The sequence below is a fragment of the Nicotiana tomentosiformis genome, chromosome 11, assembly GCF_000390325.3.
Source record: "Nicotiana tomentosiformis chromosome 11, ASM39032v3, whole genome shotgun sequence".
NCBI classification, from domain to species: Eukaryota; Viridiplantae; Streptophyta; class Magnoliopsida; order Solanales; family Solanaceae; genus Nicotiana; species Nicotiana tomentosiformis.
The window spans coordinates 124,489,872-124,512,334 of NC_090822.1; the positions used below are offsets into that span (position 1 = coordinate 124,489,872).

At 38.6% G+C, this 22,463-nt stretch overlaps 1 protein-coding gene across 1 annotated transcript; it reads left to right on the plus strand.

The window, feature by feature from the left end:
- The first annotated feature begins 16,108 nt into the window (after positions 1-16,108).
- Positions 16,109-17,589, plus strand: LOC104095033 (uncharacterized). The gene is made up of 2 exons (XM_070189938.1): positions 16,109-16,249; positions 17,293-17,589. The coding sequence occupies exons 1-2, from the start codon at positions 16,109-16,111 to the stop codon at positions 17,587-17,589; spliced, it is 438 nt and encodes a 145-aa protein (XP_070046039.1).
- Positions 17,590-22,463: the final 4,874 nt, after the last annotated feature.

Here is a 22,463-nt window from a genome sequence, read left to right on the forward strand (position 1 = left end):
ACCCACTGTCGCATCTGCGACGCTGCACCTGCGAAAAATCCATCGCAGGTGCGGATTCCACTTAAAATCCCAAATTTCACTCATGCGGCTACAAGACGGCATCTGCGCCTATCGCAAGTGCGGGAAACCCATCGCACCTACGGCTCGATCTCGCTCTTGCGCCCACCTACCCACTTCTGCGGCCATCACATGTATGGAAAAATCTTTGCATCTGCGACCTCTGCTCAACTCATCCTTGGCCACTTCTACGGGCTCCATCCCCACTTCTGCAGCCTCGCACCTGCGGTGCCCACTCTGTAGGTGTGGTTACACCAGTAGCAGCAGCACTTCAGCTGCCCTTTCAAATCCAAAACCAAGTTCGAAACCTCCCAAATTCCACCCGAGGCCCCCGAGACCTCAACCAAAACATGCCAACAAGTCATATAACCCAATACGAACTTAGTCGAATCTTCTAATCACCCAAAACAACATCAAAACACAAATTACACTCGGATTCAAGCCTAAAGAACTTCTAAACTTCCAAATTTTACAAACGACGCCGAAACAAATAAAACCACATGAGATTGACCTCAAATTTTGCACACAAGTCCTAAATGACACCACGAACCTACTCCAATTCCCGAAAATCAAATCCGATCCCAATATCAAATTATTCATTGCCGGCCAAATTTGCCAAAATTTTAACTTTTGCCAATTCAAGCCTAATTCTACTACGGACCTCCAAATCACATTCCGGACACTCTCCAAAGTCCAAAATCACCCAGCGGAGCTAACGGGACCGACAAAAGTCCATTCCGGAGTCTTCTTCACACAATTCTGACTATGGTCAACTCATAAGACTTAAGCTTCTGTTTTAGGGACTAAGTTTCCCAAAACACTCTGAAACCAAAAACAAGACCTCCCGGCAAGTCACATAAGCAGAAACAGACATGGGAAAAGTAGAAAATAGGGGGATCGGGGCTAATACACTCGAAACGACCGGCCGAGTCGTTACAACTTTTATAAAGGGGTTCGATCATTGTAGAACCATTGTGGTTGTGGATGGCATCCACGTAGAATCGGCATACACAGGGATATTCGTTTCGGCCAGCACGTTGTATGGTGCAAGTAAATATGTTAAAAGCAATATATATATGGATTATAATAAAATTTGTTAAGTTTACTGCCTAATACAGATTGAATGATATTTTTTTAATATGTATGCAATTGTATTTATAGTTCATATAATGCCACTAGCATATAGTATTGTTGATTCAAAGAACGATGTTGCTTGGTCGTGGTTCTTTGAGAAATTCAAGGAAGCATATGGTGAGAGGGAAAATATGTGCATCGTTTCAGATAGGAATTAGAGTATCATCAAATATGTATCGAGAGTGTATCCTACGGTACCCCATTTTGCTTGTATATGGCATCTATGGAACAACGTATATAAGAAATTCAAAACAAGTCATTCAAAGTTGAGCGAGATATACTTCTCGATGGAAATAACATACACTCAGGATGAATTTGATAGTCTAATGGAAAAGGTGGAGAAGGTAGATATTCGGGTGAAAGAATACTTGGAATTAGCTGGATACGAAAAGTGGGCTAGGTTGTATGCACATGTTAATTGGGGGTGGACCATAATGTCAAATATTGCTGAATCAATCAATGTCGCACTTGTATCAGCAAGAGAATTGCCAATATACGACTTCATCGAAAAAGTTAGGAAGATGTTTGGACGTTGGAATTATAGCAATCGGAAATAAGCTTCACACACGTACACAACGCTTGGAAACAAATACCAGGAGATGCTTACTTTGAATGAGGCAATGTCTACACATATGACTGTAAGTTTTTTCTTTTTGCTTTAAGTCCTCGTATCATGTATTTAGCCCTGGTATAACATGTATTTATTTCTGATACAATTTCTACTATTCACATACTGCATGCTCATTGTATTATAGCACTTGTGCATGTTTTCTATTTTATGAAATGGTTTTAAAAACCGGTCATTATACGTATACATTACTTGTTTATACATTTGCATTTCATTTGTTGAATTCAATGGTTTTGTTTCTAATCAGATGCATTTCCTAGCAGATAAACTATATATTAATGTATATCACTGTATTCCTCAGTTAAATGTATTCATATTTAATAGTCTATCAGCCTAAACATAGACTATATTCCACTGTATTCAATATATTTCATTGTATATCATTGGATGTCATTGTATTTCATACATACATATATGTTTGTATTTCATACAAATATATATTTTATTTAGATTTCTCAAAGTTAAATAAAAGTTTAATGCTGGATATTTTTAAAAAAAAAATTATTGTATACATCTATACTGTATTTAATACGTCTATTCTTTGAGATATATATGACTTTTTAAAAATGTTCAAAACTTATAGTTCTATGTTTAATGTAGGTTATATCATCGACTGAATACTTGCATATGGTGAACGATGAAGGAAGGCATTACATTGTTTGCCTCCTAGAGAAAGAGTGCAGTTGTGGGCTGTTCCAAGTTGACGAATTATCATGCCCACATGCTTGGTCGGTCTTGAAGCGCAAGTTTCTAATGCTAGAAGATTATTGCTCGGACTATTACAAACCAAAGTCTGTTGTAATGACATACGAGGTGCCCGTGTATCCGCTGCCTGACCGAAATGAATAAAATATACCAGCACATATATCAGAGGAAGTTGTCTTACCACCCAAATGGAAAAGACCTCCTGGAAGGCCAAAGAAGAAGCGCGATAAGCCGTTCAGTGAATTGTTGCAGAAGAAAAATCAATATTCGTGTAGTATATGTGGGCGGGAGGACATAATAAGCGTACTTGGAGAAATGCTTCACGTAGGAATTAGTTCATGTTCTGATTTGAATTAGTGCAATAACAATGTGTCATAGATTTCTTCACTTTGAATAATACATATTGATTTATTGGTGTATTGGATTCTTGCGTGATGAATGTTTTTAGTACAGTAAAGTAAAAATATTTTTTAGTAAACTGCTGAATACATACTGCAGATATATTTTGAATACATATGAATACAACTCATTAAGTAACAAAAATAAATAAGTAACTGAAAAGGTAGTGACGAGCTATACTAATACAGTTCATTTTCAATAATTCCAGCAAACAAAATAGACATGCTTTCAAATCCGGCAGTTTAAGTCAAATCAGTTTTATACAGTTAAAGTGCAGGTAATCCGGATATAGAATCTTTTAAAAATTTCACAACAATGACAAATAGCAACTAAGTGCATCAACAAATGAAAAACAAGTACCGCCTTTCAGGGCAACAGTCACTCAACTCGTCACAGCAACTCAATCACTCGGCTCTCAACCCTCAACACTCACACTCAATAGGTACATGCACTCACTTGGGGTGTGCAAACTCCGGAGGGGCTCCTTTCAGCCCCAGCACTATATTGTTGCGGCGTGCAGCCCGACCCAATCATATAAGTAGCCATAAGGCTCGTTACGGCGTGCAACCCGATCCATATACTCTCACATATGTCACGACCCTAATTAACATGTGTCGTGATGGCTCCTATCGTGGAACTAGGTAAGCCGACTCATTTCCAAAACAAATTAATATTTCCATTTTAAAGATAATTTCAATGTCATTTAACATAAAAACCATCGTAAATGAGTTCAAATCAAAACTAACTCAGTCTGAAAAATAGCTAAATACAACTAAAGGAAGATAAGAGAGAGAAGAGCAGGAGTTGCGATCGCCAAACAGCTACCTTGCTATCTCCAAGAAAATCTGCAACCAGAACAATCAATAACCGCTACAGTGTCCAGCTACACCTGAATCTACAAACAAGGTGCAGGGAGTAACGTGAGTACGCCAACTCAGTAAGTAACAACAATAAATAAAGACTGAGCAGTAGTGACGAGCAATAAAGCACATAGCGTTCATATCAGGAAATCTCATTAAAATACCACATGCTTTTAAAATCAGGATTTGAATCAAAACATCTCGTTTAACCCATTTCCAGTAAAAATTATATAAAGATATTTTTCAACAGTTTTCAAACAGAGGAAAAATGCAAAGGTGAGCAAAAATGATAAAATCATAAATAGCCCCTCGGGCAAACATCACTCATATACAGTCCCTCGGGCAAACCTCACAGTCACGCGTGCCACTCGGGCATACCTCACAATCACTCTTGCCACTTGGGCATACCTCAAAATCACCCATGCCTCCCAGTCACTCAGCACTCGCACTCAGTAGGTACTTGCGCTCACTGGGGGTGTGTACAAACTCTGGAGGGGCTCATTCAGCCCAAGCGCTATAATCTGCACGGACAAATCACGTGTTGTACGGACAACTCACGTGCTATAATAATAAAGTATGATGCGGGCGGGCAGCCCCGATCCACACTCATCCTCATAATCAGACCCTCGGTCGATATCAACATGTTGCGGCGTGTAGCCCGATCCCATAAATATCCTCACAAATCAGGCCCTCGGCCTCACTCAGTCATAAACCTCTCAAGACACTCGGGCATTTCAGTAAAACAGGGCATTCGGCCCAACACATTTATATGCATCAAAATAGAGTCATAAAACTGAGTTATGTGGTAAACAAGTATAAACATAACTGAGTATAGATTTTCAATCGAAAACAATGAGAGGATAGTAAGAAAAAAGCCCCTAAGGGTCCAAACAGCACTGGCGCAAGGCCCAAACATGGCATTCAACCCAATTTACAAAAATTCTTTCTAAAACATATAAGTATCATATAGTTTCAACAAAGTATGCAACTTTACAGTTGCTATAGGACGGACCAAGTCACAATCCCCAACAGTGCATGCCCACATGCCCGTCACCAAGCATGTGCGTCACTAAAAATAGTAGAATGATACAAAATTCGGGGTTTCGTACCCTCAGGACTAGATTTACAATCGTTACTTACCTCAAACCAATCAAATCTCTACCCCGCAATGCTCTTGCCTCTGGACTCGGCCTCTAAATACTCCAAATCTATTTGCAATCAGTACAATACCATCAATATACACTAATGGAATGAATTCCATAAGAAAAACTATCAAATTAGACCAAACCCGAAATTGGCTCAAACCCGGCCCCCGGGCCCATGTCTCGAAATCTGACAAAAGTCACAAAACCCAAAAGCCCACTCATTCACGAGTCTAGTCATACCAAATTCATCAAAATCTGACATCGTTTGGTCCTTCAAATCCTTAAATTACTCTCCAAAATTTCCAAGCCCTAACCCCTCATTTTCACTAATTACAATGACTAAACAACGGAAAATTACCATATATACAAGTATTAGGGCTCAAGAAACTTACCTCAATGATAACCCTTGAATCAACCTTCAAAAATCACTCCAAAAGCTCCACAAACCGACTTGAAAATGGTGGATATGAACCAATATTCGCGAAGGGTTCTATTTATGGTTTCTGCCCAGGTTTTTCGCACCTGCGGGCTCTTTTTCCGCGCCTGCGGGACTGCACCTGTGGTCAAGGCACCGCATCCACGAACTCCACTTAATTCTCCAGCTTCCGCACCTGCGCTCAAGCCTTGGCCTCACATTTTCGCATCTGCGCAGCAAATTCTCGCGCCTGCGAAAGCGCACCTGCGCGTTTCCTCCGCTTTTGCGAAGCCTACCCAGCATCTCCCTTTCCGCATCTGTGCCCTAGGTTTCGCACCTGCGGGATCGCAGATGCGACCTCCAACTTGCACCTACGCAACCTTCCTAGCCCAGCATTGCCCGCACCTGCAAACTCCCCACGCGCACCAGCGGCCTCGCACCTGCGATTCTTTCTTCCGCAGGTGCAAAAATAGCAGTAGCAATAGCTTCAGCTGCATTTTCCAACTGTGACAAATCCGCAAACCATCCGGAATCACCTGAGGCCCTCGGGACCTCAACCAAAAATACCAACAAGTCATATATCAACATACAAACTTAGTCGAACCTTCGAATCACTCAAAACAACATCCAAACACCAAATTACCCTCGGATTCAAGCCTAAGAACTTCTAAATTTCCAAATTCTGCAATCGATGCCGAAACCAACTAAACCACGTCCGAATGACCTCAAATTTTGTAAACACATCACAAATGACACTACGAACCTACTCCAACTTCCGGAATTCCATTCCGACCCCGATATCAAATTTTCCACTGCCGACCGAAATCGCCAAATTTCCAATTTCGCCAATTCAAGCCTAATTCTACCACGGACCTCCAAATCACATTCCGGACGCGCTCCTAAGTCCAAAATTACCTAACGGAGCTTACGAAACCATCCTAATTCAAATCCGAGATCGTTTACACATAGGTCAACATCCGATTGACGTTTTCAACTTAAGGTTCTAAATAAAAGACTAAGTATCTCATTTCACTCCGAAACCATTCCGGGCCCGAACCAACTAATTCGGTATATCATAATATAGCTTAAGAGCATATAGGAAACAGAAATGGGGGAAACGAGGCTATAACTTCCGAAACGACCGGCCGAGTCGTTACATCCTCCCCTACTTAAACATACGTTCGTCCTCGAACGTGCCGAAAGTTGTCCCAAAAGCCAAGAAATAGCTAAGTAACTTTCCCATGAACATACCCGGGAGTGATTCCACGTCACCTTATCCCATACAGGTCCGACATCAAAAATTTCTTATAAGATTAGAAGTTCGCATCTACATACCGTATAAGTCTGAACAAACTGTACCAAAAGCCGTAACCATAACTCAAATACTCAAATTCAAATATCGCATAGCTCGAATGCTCGAAGCAATGATTTCAAATCATAGTATCGACTCAAATCATCCCAGTGCTAGTAATAAACCTCATATCAGACAAAACCTCATTCTAAAACCTTTCGTACACTGCCAAGGATGAAAGAAACATACCGAATGCATAACCATTCATTAGACCAATAGGTCATGGAGCTCCCGTTCCTTCTACAAGAACTATAGCCAATTTCAAAGTCGACTTCCGATATTATCCTCCCAATTATTCCACAATCAAATCTAATAGCATCCATTCTAGGCCCAATGACCTCGTCTCATCCAACACGACCACTCCAGTGACATGACACATCAATACAATCTAAAGCCACAACCCGTGCAATCCGTGCACTAGATAGCAATATTCCAAATGTAACCAATTATAACAATGACCCAAACAGGAGAACCGTTACGCAAGCTCGACGAGTATCACCCCGACGCAATGCTAAGAATCCATCACACACCGCAGAACCATAATACATGAATCTTACATAAGGGATCATATTTCCACATAACTCTGATGCAATATGCGACCCTATCCAAATACACTCCATATGAAACACCTCTAGCCACCCTGCTAAAATCAATAACCATGCGCAATTCGACATCAAGTACCCAAAGTGAATTACCATAACCACAGAGAAGCAAACGACACCATGCCACATAAAGTCCGAAAGAACATAACCAATATGTCATCAACCAAGCAATATCCAATACTATTCTCGCTCATATTCTGCTATAAGGCCACAATAGAACCGCACCATATGTGCATATAACCAACGAATCACAACTCCTCGTAGCATAGAAGAGTAACTCACAGATCATTTTAGAACATGAATAAGCTTCATATCAACCGAATGGCACATCCTTCAACAATAGTAGTATGGAGCCAATCAATCCAGCTCGGTGTAGAATACACATCCTAATTGGGACTACCAATTGGCCCCAAATCAACTATGGTCAGCCACCAATAGATAAACAACCTCTGAAAGTCCACAATGACGGAATCATAACACCTTCTATCATTTGGCTAGCTCCGGCCACAACTCCACAGTCCACAACCATGAAACAATCTGCTCCTAAGAACTCCCAATCTCCAATTCCATAGAACACATGAATCACCATATTTGATTCCACCTATAACGCCCGAATTCCTAACACCTCTCTCATACACAGTCATCCCACGAGAAATACTTTAAAAATTCTTCCGTGCCACCTGGCAAAAATTTGATTATCAATAGTTGATCAACCAGGAGAGTGTCGCAATACCAGCGAAGTACCCATAAATCAAAACACACTGCCCCTTTTGAAATGTACACTCTTATCAAGCCATACCAAATAGCAATATCATTTACCTAGTCATCTGAACCCGTCCATGTTGCCTAAGAATTTATGTCCTTCCCTTCAAAACTGAATTGTGACCTTGTACATGTAAATCTTATTCTCGCACAACACACCACATCTAATATGCCATCATGTGACAAGCATAAGAATTCCATTATCAACTCTGAGTCACTAGCAAATTACATACCTTATTAGTCAGAAACCTCTTTCTTGTTTCTTTCTAGGAGGAAATCATAACACACAACACATTCCGTATATCGGTAGAAAATATCTAGTTCAAACCATGGTAAAACCCATCATGAACACTTTGAAATCAATTTGCACATAACCAAGCTATCTGAACTGAATTCCTCTAACTCCACCAAGCCACACAGGTTGCCAAATCCGAGAGCATTGCCACGAAACACCTGTAGATACTAGCCACATTATAAGTACCCAAAGAACTGATCATACCCATTACTGTGCTAACCCAACCTACTACCAAGTTGTCCTATTTATCCAAGTTCTTTCTAAATTGCCTTCAAATTGATATTTTTTTTCCTTATTAGAACACTACTATCCTTAACTAAAACTTACCCCACGAACTCTAGCATAGAATCACGCCGCTCTAAGGCTTATAAGCCGCCGAATTCCCTTTTTATGTATTCCAAGGGTTCCACAACCAAAAATGCTTACTCCGAAGAGACTTTATGTGAACCTAAAACTGTTTCCTTAACCTTCTTGATACTGAAATGCATAATTCACAATGATATAAGATGCCACGAGTCTTAACACCGTTTAATGCAACTCCTAGTTTTCTAGCCATATTTATAAATCTTGAATCCATTGGAACCATTCTCGAGAGTCATCCACTCTACTCAAATCTCGAATTAACCAACCAAACGGACCGAAACGACTTGTGCCCCATTAGCACACCAACACCCAAGGGAATAAAAAGTAACCCACACTCCTACGCAATCGAGAAAATTCTCGCTCTATGTACACTACATTCTCTGTGAATAACCACTCAATTATTTTATGGTCCACCTATAACCATAGAGTGTAATACAACTTGTGTCCAGAAATTCCTTCATCCGAGTCATCCTCGATCTCGACCTCTGCAAGTCATAACTGATTCACCGGTATACCCCGAATTGAAACTAATACGACCCATAACCGTGCAATCAACTCATCGATAGCAAACTCCCCCACTTAGCCTTAAGCTGTAATTATATAAAATTAAAACCCGTAAGGATTTCTCCTTCACAATTACCAAGGTCTCGCACCGTTAACTTGCTAGACTTCTCGAAGTCTTTTATTAAGCTTTTCATGAACATTCTGAATCTCCAGCCAAAATCACACACGCGACCTCCTACCGGGTAGCAAGTAATATTCCTCGCAAAAGCTTCATCAACATCACGTCACCGCTAGCTGCATACAGGAGATAACCCACATGTGGAATCCCCTACCGACATCTTTCAATGACACTGCACTGAGTGCAATTACCATTAAATCCGTAAATTCTCCTGAGTTCATGCTCACCCACCATTTGTATAAGTTTGCACTTTACCTATTGACATCAACTGTACGTCAACAATACCTTCCGAACTCAAGTCATATTGCACCTGACACGATAATCAGATCTTCACGCCTCCATTCATTTCAAACACACTCCTTTCTACCATATTCAATTTTCCTTTGTACACTAACCATCACTCCAAATAGAGTCTGCAGGCCGATTCACATACTAACACGATTCCAAACCATTCTACACTTTCTCAAGGCACGCGACTACCCTACTAGTGAATTCATATGCTAATCTGCAACTTTTACTTCGGTTAAATCATCTCCTTTAAGAAACTTCTCAACCTCTACTTCTCCTACTTGACCTGCTAGTAATTCAACCACCGCGAAACACTTCTCGTCATGTATTTCCTCATACTTAGCTACCCAACTGCAGCATCAAATTGAAATGTATCTCTGTCGCACCTGAACAAATAAAAAGTTACCGACTCTAAGTCTCTTCGAAGATCATCTTTCTCGAGCCATCAACATCAAAACTACCCATTCGCAACCATAGTTACTACACAATCACTTACTCTTCTTGAGTCCAAACTCTTTGACAAGACATGAGAATTTAATTTGCCCCAAAATTTAACAACGTGAAAGATCCTTCAAAACATTCACACTTGAGACCGTACGTCACATCAAAATGAAAATCAAGCGCCCAATGGCCTTCCTTTACATTTCAAGGAAACACTTCTCGTCACATTCAATTCGTCTTAACACATCCCGCAGTTACATCATACTCATCACAAAACCATTTCACCGCTCATCTAGCCACGAATTCCACTCGTAGGGGCATTACCGAACATATGAATCCAAAGTACAGGTTACAACTGAAGCTACCGAGCTAAAACTACGGTTTAAACCTGGCCTCAAGTCCTCTAGACTAGCCCATCACCAAAACACATAATACACATCTCGAACCTCGTTCATAGAATCACAAACCGGCGATGCACAACTGAAATCGAGCGCTCATGCGCGCATACGAATGCGTGGAAGGAATTCAAAGAGTTATGTTTCAAGCTGAATCAATTTTGCACAATAGAATACAAGAAAGAGAAATTTTCCTAAGGATTCTGTAGCCTCTCGAAGATAAGTACAGACATCTCCGTACGGATCCTCAAGACTCTACTAAACCCACTCATGACTCGTGAGACCTATGTAACCTAGGCTCTAATACCAATCTATCACGACCCCAACTAACCCCTGTCGTGATGGCGCCTATCGTGGAACTAGGCAAGCCGACTCATTTCCAAAACAAACCGATATTTCCATTTCAAAGATAATTTCAATGTCATTTAACATAAAAACCTTCGTAAATGAGTTCAAATCAAAATAAAAGTGCGGAAAGAAAAGTCCGACATCGGGGTGTCACTAGTCATGAGCATCTACTACAATCTGTCTAACAATATCAAGACTAACTCAGTCTGAAAAATAGCTAAATACAACTGAAGGAAGATAAGAGGGAGAAGAGCAGGAGCTGCGATCGCCAAACAGCTACCTTGCTATCTCCAAGAAAATCTGCAACCAGAACAATCAATAACCGCTACCATGTCCAGCTACATGTGAATCTACACACAAGGTGCAGGGAGTAACGTGAGTACACCAACTCAGTAAGTAACAACAATAAATAAAGACTGAGCAGTAGTGACGAGCAATAAAGCATACAACGTTCATATCAGGAAATCTCAGTAAAATAACACATGCTTTTAAAATCAGGATTTGAATCAAAACATCTCGTTTAACCCAGTTCTAGTAAAAATCATTTAAATATATTTTTCAACAGTTTTCAAACAGAGAAAAAATGCAAAGGTAAGCAAAAATGATGAAATCATAAACAGCCCCTCGGGCAAACCTCACAGTCACTCGTGCCACTCGGGCATACCTCACAATCACTCTTGCCACTTGGGCATACCTCACAATCACTCATGCCTCCCAGTCACTCGGCACTCGGCACTCGCACTCAGTAGGTACCTGCGCTCACTGGGGGTGTGTACAGACTCTGAAGGGGCTCCTTCAGCCCAAGCGCTATAATCTGCACGGACAACTCACGTGCTATAATAATAAAGTATGTTGCAGGCGGGCAGCTCCGATCCACACTCATCCTCACAATCAGGCCCTCGGCCGATATCAACATACTGCGGCGTGCAACCCGATCCCATAAATATCCTTACAAATCAAGCCCTTGGACTCACTCAGTCATAAACCTCTCAAGCCACTCGAACATTTCAGTAAAACATGGCATTCAGCCCAAAATATTTATATGCATCAAAATAGAGTCATAAAACTAAGTTATGCGGTAAACAAGTATAAACATGACTGAGTATAGATTTTCAATCGAAAACAATGAGAGGATAGTAAGAAAAAGCCCCTAAGGGTCCAAACAGCACTGGCGCAAAGCCCAAACATGGCATTCAGCCCAATTTACAGAAATTCTTTCTAAAACATATAAGTATCATATAGTTTCAACAAAGTATGCAACTTTACGGTTGCTACGGGATGGACCAAGTCACAATCCCCAACAGTGCACGCCCACACGCCCGTCTCCTAGCATGTGCGTCACTAACAATAGTAGAATGATACAAAATCCGGGGTTTCGTAACCTCAGGACTAGATTAACAATCGTTACTTACCTCAAACCAGTCAAATCTCTACCCCGCAATGCTCTTGCCTCTGGACTCGGCCTCCAGATGCTCCAAATCTATTTACAATCAGTACAATACCATCAATATATGCTAATGGAATGAATTCCACAAGAAAAACTATCAAATTAGACCAAAACCCAAATTGTCTCAAACCCGGCCCCCAGGCCCACGTCTCGAAATCCGACAAAAGTCATAAAACCCGAAAGCCCACTAACTCACGAGTCTAGTCATACCAAATTCATCAAAATCCGACATTGTTTGGTCCTTTAAATCCTTAAAATTACTCTCCAAATATTACAAGCCCTAACCCCTCATTTTCACTAATTACAATGACTAAACAATGGAAAATCACCATATATACATGTATTAGGGCTCAAGCAACTTACCTCACTGATAGCCGTTGAATCACCTTTCCAAAATCACTCCAAACGCTCCACAAACCGACTTGAAAATGGTGGAAATGAACCAATATTCGCGAAGGGTTTTATTTATGGTTTCTGCCCAGGTTTTTCGCACCTGCGGGCTCTTTTTCCGCGCTTGCGGGACCTCACCTTCGGTCAAGGTGCTGCATCCGTGAACTCCACTTAATTCCCCAGCTTCCGCACCTGCGCTCCAGGCCTCGCACATGCGGGCTCGCAGGTGCAGCAAAATCCTTCGCGCCTGCGCTCCAGCCTTGGCCTCACATTTTCGCATCTGCGCAGCAAATTCTCACGCCTGCAAAAGCTCACCTGCGCGTTTCCTCCGCTTCTACGAAGCCTGCCCAGCATCTCCCTTTCCACATCTGCGCCCCAGGTTTCGCACCTGCGGGCTCGCAGATGGACCTCCAACTCGCACATGCGCAACCTTCCTAGCCCAGCATTGCCCACACCTGCGAACTCCCCACGCGCACTTGCGACTCTTTCTTCCTCAGGTTCGAAAATAACAGTAGCAATAGCTTCAGCTGCATTTTCCAACTGTGACAAATCCACTAACCACCCGAAATCACCCCGAGGCTCTCGGGACCTCAATCAAAAATACCAACAAGTCATATATCAACATACAAACTTAGTCAAACCTTCGAATCACTCAAACCAACATCCAAACACCAAATTACCCTCGGATTCAAGCCTAAGAACTTCTAAATTTTTAAATTCGGCAACTGATGCCGAAACCAACCAAACCACGCCCGAATGACCTCAATTTTTTCACACACATCACAAATGATACTACGAACCTTTTTCAACTTTCGAAATTCCATTCCGACCCCGATATCAAATTTTCCACTGCCGACCGAAATCGCCAAATTTCCAATTTTGCCAATTCAAGCATAATTCTACCGCGGACCTCCAAATCACATTCCGGACACGCTCCTAAGTCCAAAATCACCTAACGGAGCTAACAGAACCATCCGAATTCAAATCCGAGATCGTTTACACATAGTCAACATCCGGTTGACTTTTCCAACTTAAGGTTCTAAATAAGAGACTAAGTGTCTCATTCCACTCTCAAACCACTACGGGCCCGAACCAACTGACCCGGTATATCATAATATAGCTTAAGAGCATAAAGGAAACAAAAATGGGGGAAACAGGGCTATAACTCCCAAAACGATCGGCCGGCCGTTACAACATAGCTCACTACTCGGCACTTGGGCCCTATCTCAGTCACTAACTTCTCCAACCCTCTTGGGCTTCCAGAAATCATACAAATCATCCAAAAGAGATAATATCAAGTATCAACAAGAAAACAAGAAGAAATAGAGATATGATATGCAAGTCAAACTATGACTGAGTACAAGACAGTAAATAGCGGCTAATTCAACAAAAACCTGACCACTGAGGGTCCCAACAGTGATATCATATGGCTTAAGCATGGTTTCTAACTTGAATGACAGTCAAATTTTTAGAAGACAAAGTGAACAGGTATTAACAATAAGCTATTCGACTTTACAGTCTCACAGGATAGACCAAGTCACAATCCCACACGGTGCACGCCCACACGCCCGTCACCTAGCATGTGCGTCACCTGCAAAATAATCACACCATACCAAAAATCTGGGGTTTCACACCCTCAGGACCAGATTTAAAACTGTTGCTTATCTCAAACCGCACAAAATCCTACTCTGCAATGCCTTTCCCCCTCGAATCAATCTCCAAATGCCCCGAATCTAGCCACAAACAGTACGAGATAATCAATATAGGCTAAATGGATCAATTCCAAAAGAAAACTACTAAATTATAACCCAAATCCAAAATCGGATCAACTCGGGGACCACGTCTCGAAATCTGATAAAAGTCACAAAATCCGAAAGCCCATTCACTTACGAGTCTAACCATACTAAATTCATCAAAATCCGACATCATTTGGTCCTCCAAATCCCCAAAATCCACTCTCCAATTCTCAACCCTAAACCCCCAAATTCCACTTCAAATTCTCACTAATTAGGTGGGAAAATCAATGGGGAATCAAGATTTATGATAAAAACGAGTACATGAAGCTTACCTCAATAATCCCCTCGATAATCTTCTCCAAAATTGCCTAAGTCCGAGTCTCAAATGGTGAAATAAGACTCAAATCGCGAACCTTTGCTTTTAAACCTTCTGCCCATACTTTTCACATCTGCGGACCCACTGTCGCATCTGTGAAAAATCCATCGCAAGTGCGGATTCCACTTAAAATCTCAAATTCCGCTCATACGGCTACAAGACGGCATCTGCGCCTATCGCAGGTGCAGGAAACCCATCACACATGCGGCTCGATCTCGTTCCTATACCCACCTACCCGCTCCTGTGGCCATCGCATGTGTGGGAAAATCTTCGCACTTGCGACCTCTGCTCAACTCATCCTTGGCCGCTTCTACTGGCTCCATCCCCGTTTCTGCGGACTCGCACCTGCGGTGCCCACTCTACATGTGCGGTTACACCAGTAGCAGCAACACTTCAGCTGCCCTTTCAAATCCAAAACCAAGTCCGAAACCTCCCAAATTCCACCTGAGGCCCCTGGGACCTCAACTAAAACATGTCAACAAGCCATATAACCCAATATGAACTTAGTCGAACCTTCCAATCACCCAAAACAACATCAAAACACAGATTACACCCGGATTCAAGCCTAAAGAACTTCTAAACTTTCAAATTCCACAAACGACGCAGAAACCTAAAAAACCTCATGCGATTGACCTCAAATTTTGCACACAAGTCCTAAATAACACCACGAACCTACTCCAATTCCCGGAAAACAAATCTGACCCTAATATCAAATTTTCCATTGCCTGCCAAATTCGCCAAAATTTTAACTTTCGTCAATTCAAGCCTAATTCTACTACGGACCTCCAAATTACATTCCGGACATGCTCCAAAGTCCAAAATCACCCAACGGAGCTAACGGGGCCGACGGAACTCCATTACGGAGTCTTCTTCACACAATTCTGACTACGGTCAAACTCATAAGACTTAAACTTCTATTTTAGGGACTAAGTGTCCCAAAACACTCTGAAACCAAAAACAGGACATCCCGGCAAGTCACATAGGCAGAAACAGACATGGTAAAACTATAAAATAGGAAATCAGGGCTAATACACTCAAAACAACCGACCGAGTTGTTACACCTTTTATAAAGGGGTTCGATCATTGTAGACCCATTGTGGTTGTGGATGGCATCCACCTAAAATCGGCATACACAGGGACATTCGTTTCGGCCAGCACATTGGATGGTACATGTGAATATGTTAAAAACAATATATATGGATTATAATAAAATTTGTTAAGTTTACTGCCTAATACAGATTGAATAATATTTTTTTAATATGTATGCAATTGTATTTACAAATCATATAATGCCACTAGCATATGGTGTTGTTCATTCAAAGAATGATGTTGCTTGGTCATGGTTCTTTGAGAAATTCAAGGAAGCATATGGTGAGAGGGAAAACATGTGCATCATTTCAGATAGGAACGAGAGCATCTATATTGAGAGTGTATCCTACGGTACCCCATTTTACTTGTATATGGCATCTATGGAACAACGTATATAAGAAATTCAAAATAAGTCATTCAAAGTTGAGCGAGATACACTTCTCGATAGCAATAGCATACACTCAGGATGAATTTGATAGTCTAATGAAAAAGGTGGAGAAGGTAGATATTCGGGTGAAAGAATACTTGAAATTAGCTGAATACGAAAAGTGAGCTAGGTGGTATGCACATGTTAACCGGGGATGGACCATAACGTCAAATATTGCTGAATCAATCAATGTCGCACTTGTATCATCAAGAGAATTGCCAATATATGACTTCATCGAAGAAGTTAGGAAGATGTTTGGACGTTGGAATTGCAGCAATCGGAAAGAAGCTTCAAACACGTACACAATGCTTGGAAAAAAATACCATGAGATGCTTACTTTGAAAGAGGCAATGCCTACACGTATGACTGTAAGTTTTTTTTTTTTGCTTTAAGTCCTCGTATCATGTATTTAGCCCTGGTATAACATGTATTTATTTCTGATACAATTTTTACTATTCACATACTGCATGCTCATTGTATTATAGCACTTGTGCATGTTTTCTGTTTTATGAAATGGTTTTAAAAAGTGGTCATTATATGTATACATTACTTGTTTATACATTTGCATTTCATTGGTTGAATTCAGTGGTTTTGTTTCTAATCGGATGCATTTCCTAGCAGATTGACTATATGTTAATATATATCACTGTATTCCTTAGTTAAATGTATTCATCTTTAATAGTCTGTCAGCCTAAACATATATTGTATTCCACTGTATTCAATATATTTCATTGTATATCATTGAATGTCATTGTATTTCATACATACATATATGTTTGTATTTCATACAAATATATATTATATTTAGATTTCTGAAAGTTAAATAAAAGTTTAATGCTGGATATTTTTAAAAACAAATTATTGTATACATATATACTGTATTTAATACGTCTATTCTTTGAGATATATATGACTTTTTAAAAATGTTCAAAACTTATAGTTCTATGTTTAATGTAGGTTGTACCATCGACTGAACACTTGCATATGGTGAACGATGAAGGAAGGCATTACACAGTTTGCCTCCTAGAGAAAGAGTGCAGTTGTGGGCGGTTCCAAGTTGACGAATTACTATGCACACGTGCTTGGGCTGTCTTGAAGAGCAAGTTTCTAATGCTAGAAGATTACTGCTCGGACTATTACAAACCAAAGTCTGTTATAATGACATACGAGGTGCCCGTGTATCCGCTGCCTGACCGAAATGAATGGAATATACCAGTACATATATCAGAGAAAGTTGTCTTACCACCCAAATAGAAAAAGACCACCTGGAAGGCCAAAGAAGAAGCGTGATAAGTCGTTCAGTGAATTGTTGCAGAAGAAAAATCAACATTCGTGTAGTATATGTGGGTGGGGAGGATATAATAAGCGTACTTGTAGAAATGCTCCATGTAGGAATTAGTTCATGTTCTGATTTGAATTAGTGCAATAACGATGTGTCATAGATTTCTTCAATTTGAATAATACATATTGATTTATTGGTGTATTGGATTCTTGCATGATGAATTTTTTTAGTACAGTTTAGTAAAAATATTTTTTAGTAAACTGTTGAATACATACTGCAGATATATTTTGAATACATATATACAATCTGTTGAATACATATGAATACAAACTGCAGTATATATACACTATAATCTGTTGAATACATATGAATATATAATGCTTATTATATAGTGGAATACATATGAATACATATTGTAGATATATTTGAATACATACGAATACAAACTGCAGTATATATACACTATAATCTTCTGAATACATATGAATACATAATGCTTAATATATAATGGAATACATATGAATACATACTATAGATATATTTGAATACATATATACATCTGATGAATACATTTCATAGTTTATTAAAAGATTATTTTTAGTAAACTGTTGAATACATACTGCAGATATATTTTGAATACATATTGCAGATATATTTGAATACATATATACTTATGTTCAATACATATGAATATAAACTATTGAATATATACTGCTGGACAAAACAGTGAAACAAAGTGAAGCTTTGAAATTATAAACTGCTGAATAAACACTTTGAATACAGTGCATAAAGTGAATACATGACTTGTTCTTAACAGAAAACCATCTTTACCAAAACAATATTCAAAAAACTATCTTCATAGAAAATTATCTTCAAAAAATTCACCGAAAACTATTCTAAAACTATCTTCACAGAAGAATTTGAATTTGTCATTCGTCTAACAATCTTTGCGGGTGCTTCATTGTCGCTTATGGCATCAGCGTCTATCTTTCGCATAGCATAGTCCCAAAGGAGGGCATCATATCTTTGACGGGGTAAATTAGCATCAAATATTATTTGTGGAACCAATCCATAAATGCTCAAATACTTTGTGTATGCCCCAACATGCAACCCACAATCCCTGAAAATGTAGGTTGACACAATTAAATAAAACTCATATTATTAGTATTATAAATGATACAAGAATACAAAAATGATTGAATTCATACATGCTCCCAGCTTTTTGTTGAGGCACATTCGAAATAAAAACAACATCAAAGGGATCAGTTTGTGCCTTGTCATTGTATGTTGGTTCACGAGACCAATCTATTCCTTGCTTATCTCTGTAGAAACCACTGATCGATAGGTACAGAGGTACAAGCTTATCAAGCGTATCTATCTCAGTCTGCTGATCGGTAGGAGTCATATAGGTTGATACATCTCTCCTTAAATAAGATAACTGCCAATATCCAATGAAGTTTGTCCTTAAAGTTGACTGGTATCAAGACATTATCAATTGTATGCCATGGTACATTAGCTAGCAATCTGTAGCCCTTTATGTATTCACATACAACATCTTCTTCTGTGGCTACACTTGCATTGCTATCTGTATCATTATACTTGTCGAATATTTCAGCAACTCTTATCTTGAATATACAATCAACATTTGTATATTTGAAGTTGGTGGTTTGGTTGTACTTGCCCTTCTTTCTAAGTACTAGAATATAGCATCAATATGATGTATATAAAATTGAATAAGTATCATTAGTACATGTTGAATACATGTACTTGTTTAACTGTGCATACATGCAAATACATATTGTTAAAAAGTGTTGCAGTAATTAGTATATACAGTTAAATACATACTGATAAATACATACTACATATAACAAATTGCTAGATATAACATTGAAAAATAATGAAGTTTGAGATAAAATGTTATCATTGATTATAGTGCATACACCAAAATACAGTTAATTCAATGAAAGCATAGAATACACTAACATACATTGAATACCGTATGTTAATGTATTTATGTTAATATCGAATACATCTGAATACATTGTATTCAGATACATAAATAACATGAATACAGAATTTATATGAGAATAACAAAAGAGTGAAACACAAAGTATTGACAAACCATGTATAAAATATGAAATAAACTGAATGTACAAGTGTTATATCTTACATCGTCATTCCATAGTTGACCGTCAAATGAGAGAAGGTAAAACCAATCTTTTGAAGTGACTTCATGAACTCCAAAATCCGACGGTATAGGCAGTCTTGACTTGTGTTTCTTGTAATGGTCTTCCTTATCCTTTCTACAAGGATTTGGAAAAAAATATTATATTCATATAATAATTGATAAAACCCATACATTGTAGATCGATAAAAGTAACTCACTTTTGATTGTGTTTAGCCAGAAGATCATCACGAACCCATTTCTCAAATTCTTGAATGACTAACGTATAATGTGGCCCCGATATTAAATCATCTTCAAATGGGTGTTTCTTGTCAAATATGGCAGTCAACTTTACTGAGGTACATGTAGTTCATCGTCATCATTAATAGCTACATTTAATTATACTTATCATGAGAAAATATATCAACACTTTATAAAACATAATTTTTGTATATGTATTTACTAACCGGCCGAGTCGAAGTTTTACTCATAAGGCGAAGAATACAATCGACTTGGACGTCAAGTCCTATAAGAGGGTAAAGGGGTTGAATCAACAACTTTTGTTGCTTGATGTATCACAATTCTAGTGTCTGGAATTTGACTTGGAAGGTACTCATCCGCCAACTCAAATTATGATACATGTATTTCTCTGGATACATCCTCGTCAGTTTCAGGTGGTATGACAAACGGAACCTCTGATAGAGTAGGCCCTTCCTTTCTTACTTCACCACATACAGGATTAACCTCAGTAGATACATCTAATGTGTCACCACATACAGGATTTACCTCATTAGCTTATAGGGGTTCATCGGCAAGAATGTCGGTGTTCAGCTTCTTTTCCATAACCTTATAATACCCAATAGAATATATTAGTATAGCACATGTTTTACAGAATTGTATTTGTCAGATTAGTAAAAAACAAAAAAAAATTCACAATTTCATAGTAGGCGTATAGACTTATATTCTGTTAATGTATTTCCATGTATATGATTGTATTCTGAATAATGTATTTTGATATATACTTGAATAAAATGAAGAATAGTAAAGTCTATTTTTACAATATATATTTATTCACAACATGAATACAGATATAACATTGTGTTTACATGTAAATAATTATATTATGAATCATGTATGTTGCTGTATACATGATTAAACTGAAGAATTATGAATGTTGTTTTGCAATATGTATTTAGTAAATCATGAAAACGCATTTAATAGTGTATGCATATGTATATAAGTGTATTATGTAACATGTATTGATAATACATATAATACTATATTCACATGTATATAAATGTATTCAGATTATATTTAATAAAACATATACAGACTTGCATATCATTGAGAGGTTGAAAAATGTTAACCTCTGAATTCTCCCCAATTTGTACATTATGTTGTGTTTGGCATTTGGGATTATTATGCAAGTTGGCCTCGGTTGACATTTGAATACCACCATCATATCTCCCAGTATATTTTTTTCTTTAGTAAACCCTTTCTGTATTCTGATTGGCTTTTGCATTTTCAAAGAGCTTTTTGAAATTTTCGTTGATCAATGGTCGTAGAGAAGTGAACTCACCCATCACCTAATGAATACAAAAATAATTATAAATGGGTTAGAAATATATATATATATATATATATGAAAGTTAATACATAAACGGTAAAGTTGAATATGTTTTAACAATACTTACATAATCCTTGAATGAATTAAGACCTGCCTCAAAGCATACAAATCATCATATTTAGAATCTGCCACATTCTTAGAACTCAATACAGTTTCCTTAAATTCAATCTTATCAATGGGACGAAACTTGGTTTGAGCTATTGCAGGCACATGTGGGATTGGACTATCTGCAATTGAGGGATCACTTAATTATTGTTTGCGCTTTTTGTGAGGCGGTGATGAAGATGGACCAACGTTTGCATCATGTTTCTTCTTAGGCTGAAGAGGCGGTGTTGGACTAAAGTCATCAGAATCAGCATCATTATTGTATGAAAGAATAGGACTTTTCTCTACATCAACGCCATCCGGAGGAACCTGAATAACAGCAAGCTTTGTAGTGTTTGGTTGAATGTTGTTGTATTTCATCTAAAAACAGTAACACACTCAATGTAAAGCACACTTTTTGTATGATTACTAATGTAATATGATTTATGTATATGTGTAATTTTCTTTATACATATATTGAATTGTATTGTAAACCAAATTAATAGCATTGCATTAAGGGGTCATTTGGTAGGGTGTATAAGAATAGTGCGAAATAAGGTGTATTAGTAATGCATGGATTAGTAATGCATGGGTTAGTAATGCAAGCATTAGTTATGCAGATATTATTTATTATCTATTGTTTGGTGTGGTGTATTAAAATTATAATGCATTGCATAATTTTTAAGAAAAATAGTTGTTTGCAAAAATGCCCTCCATATTCTCAAGCTTTAAGGGACTTTAAGGATAATTTTATCTTTAACCAACCTAATGCATGCATTAGTAGCCTTGGTATTACTAATGCCATAGTTTTCTATGCATTACTTATACATAGGATAATACCAAGTATAATGTATAAATTAGTTATACACAAGTTGAAAAAATATAACAAACAAGGTATTAGTAATGCATAGAGCTAATTGTCACAACTCGCAATTTGGAGTTGTGATTTCGGCCAAGAACTGGTGAGAAAA

Bases quoted from the DNA above. Each gene is read 5' to 3' on its own strand.
- LOC104095033 (XM_070189938.1), top strand. From the start codon at position 16,109: ATGCCACTAGCATATGGTGTTGTTCATTCAAAGAATGATGTTGCTTGG. The intron at 16,250-17,292 runs GTATCCTACGGT...TGTTTAATGTAG, and splicing joins AGAGCATCTATATTGAGAGT to GTTGTACCATCGACTGAACA.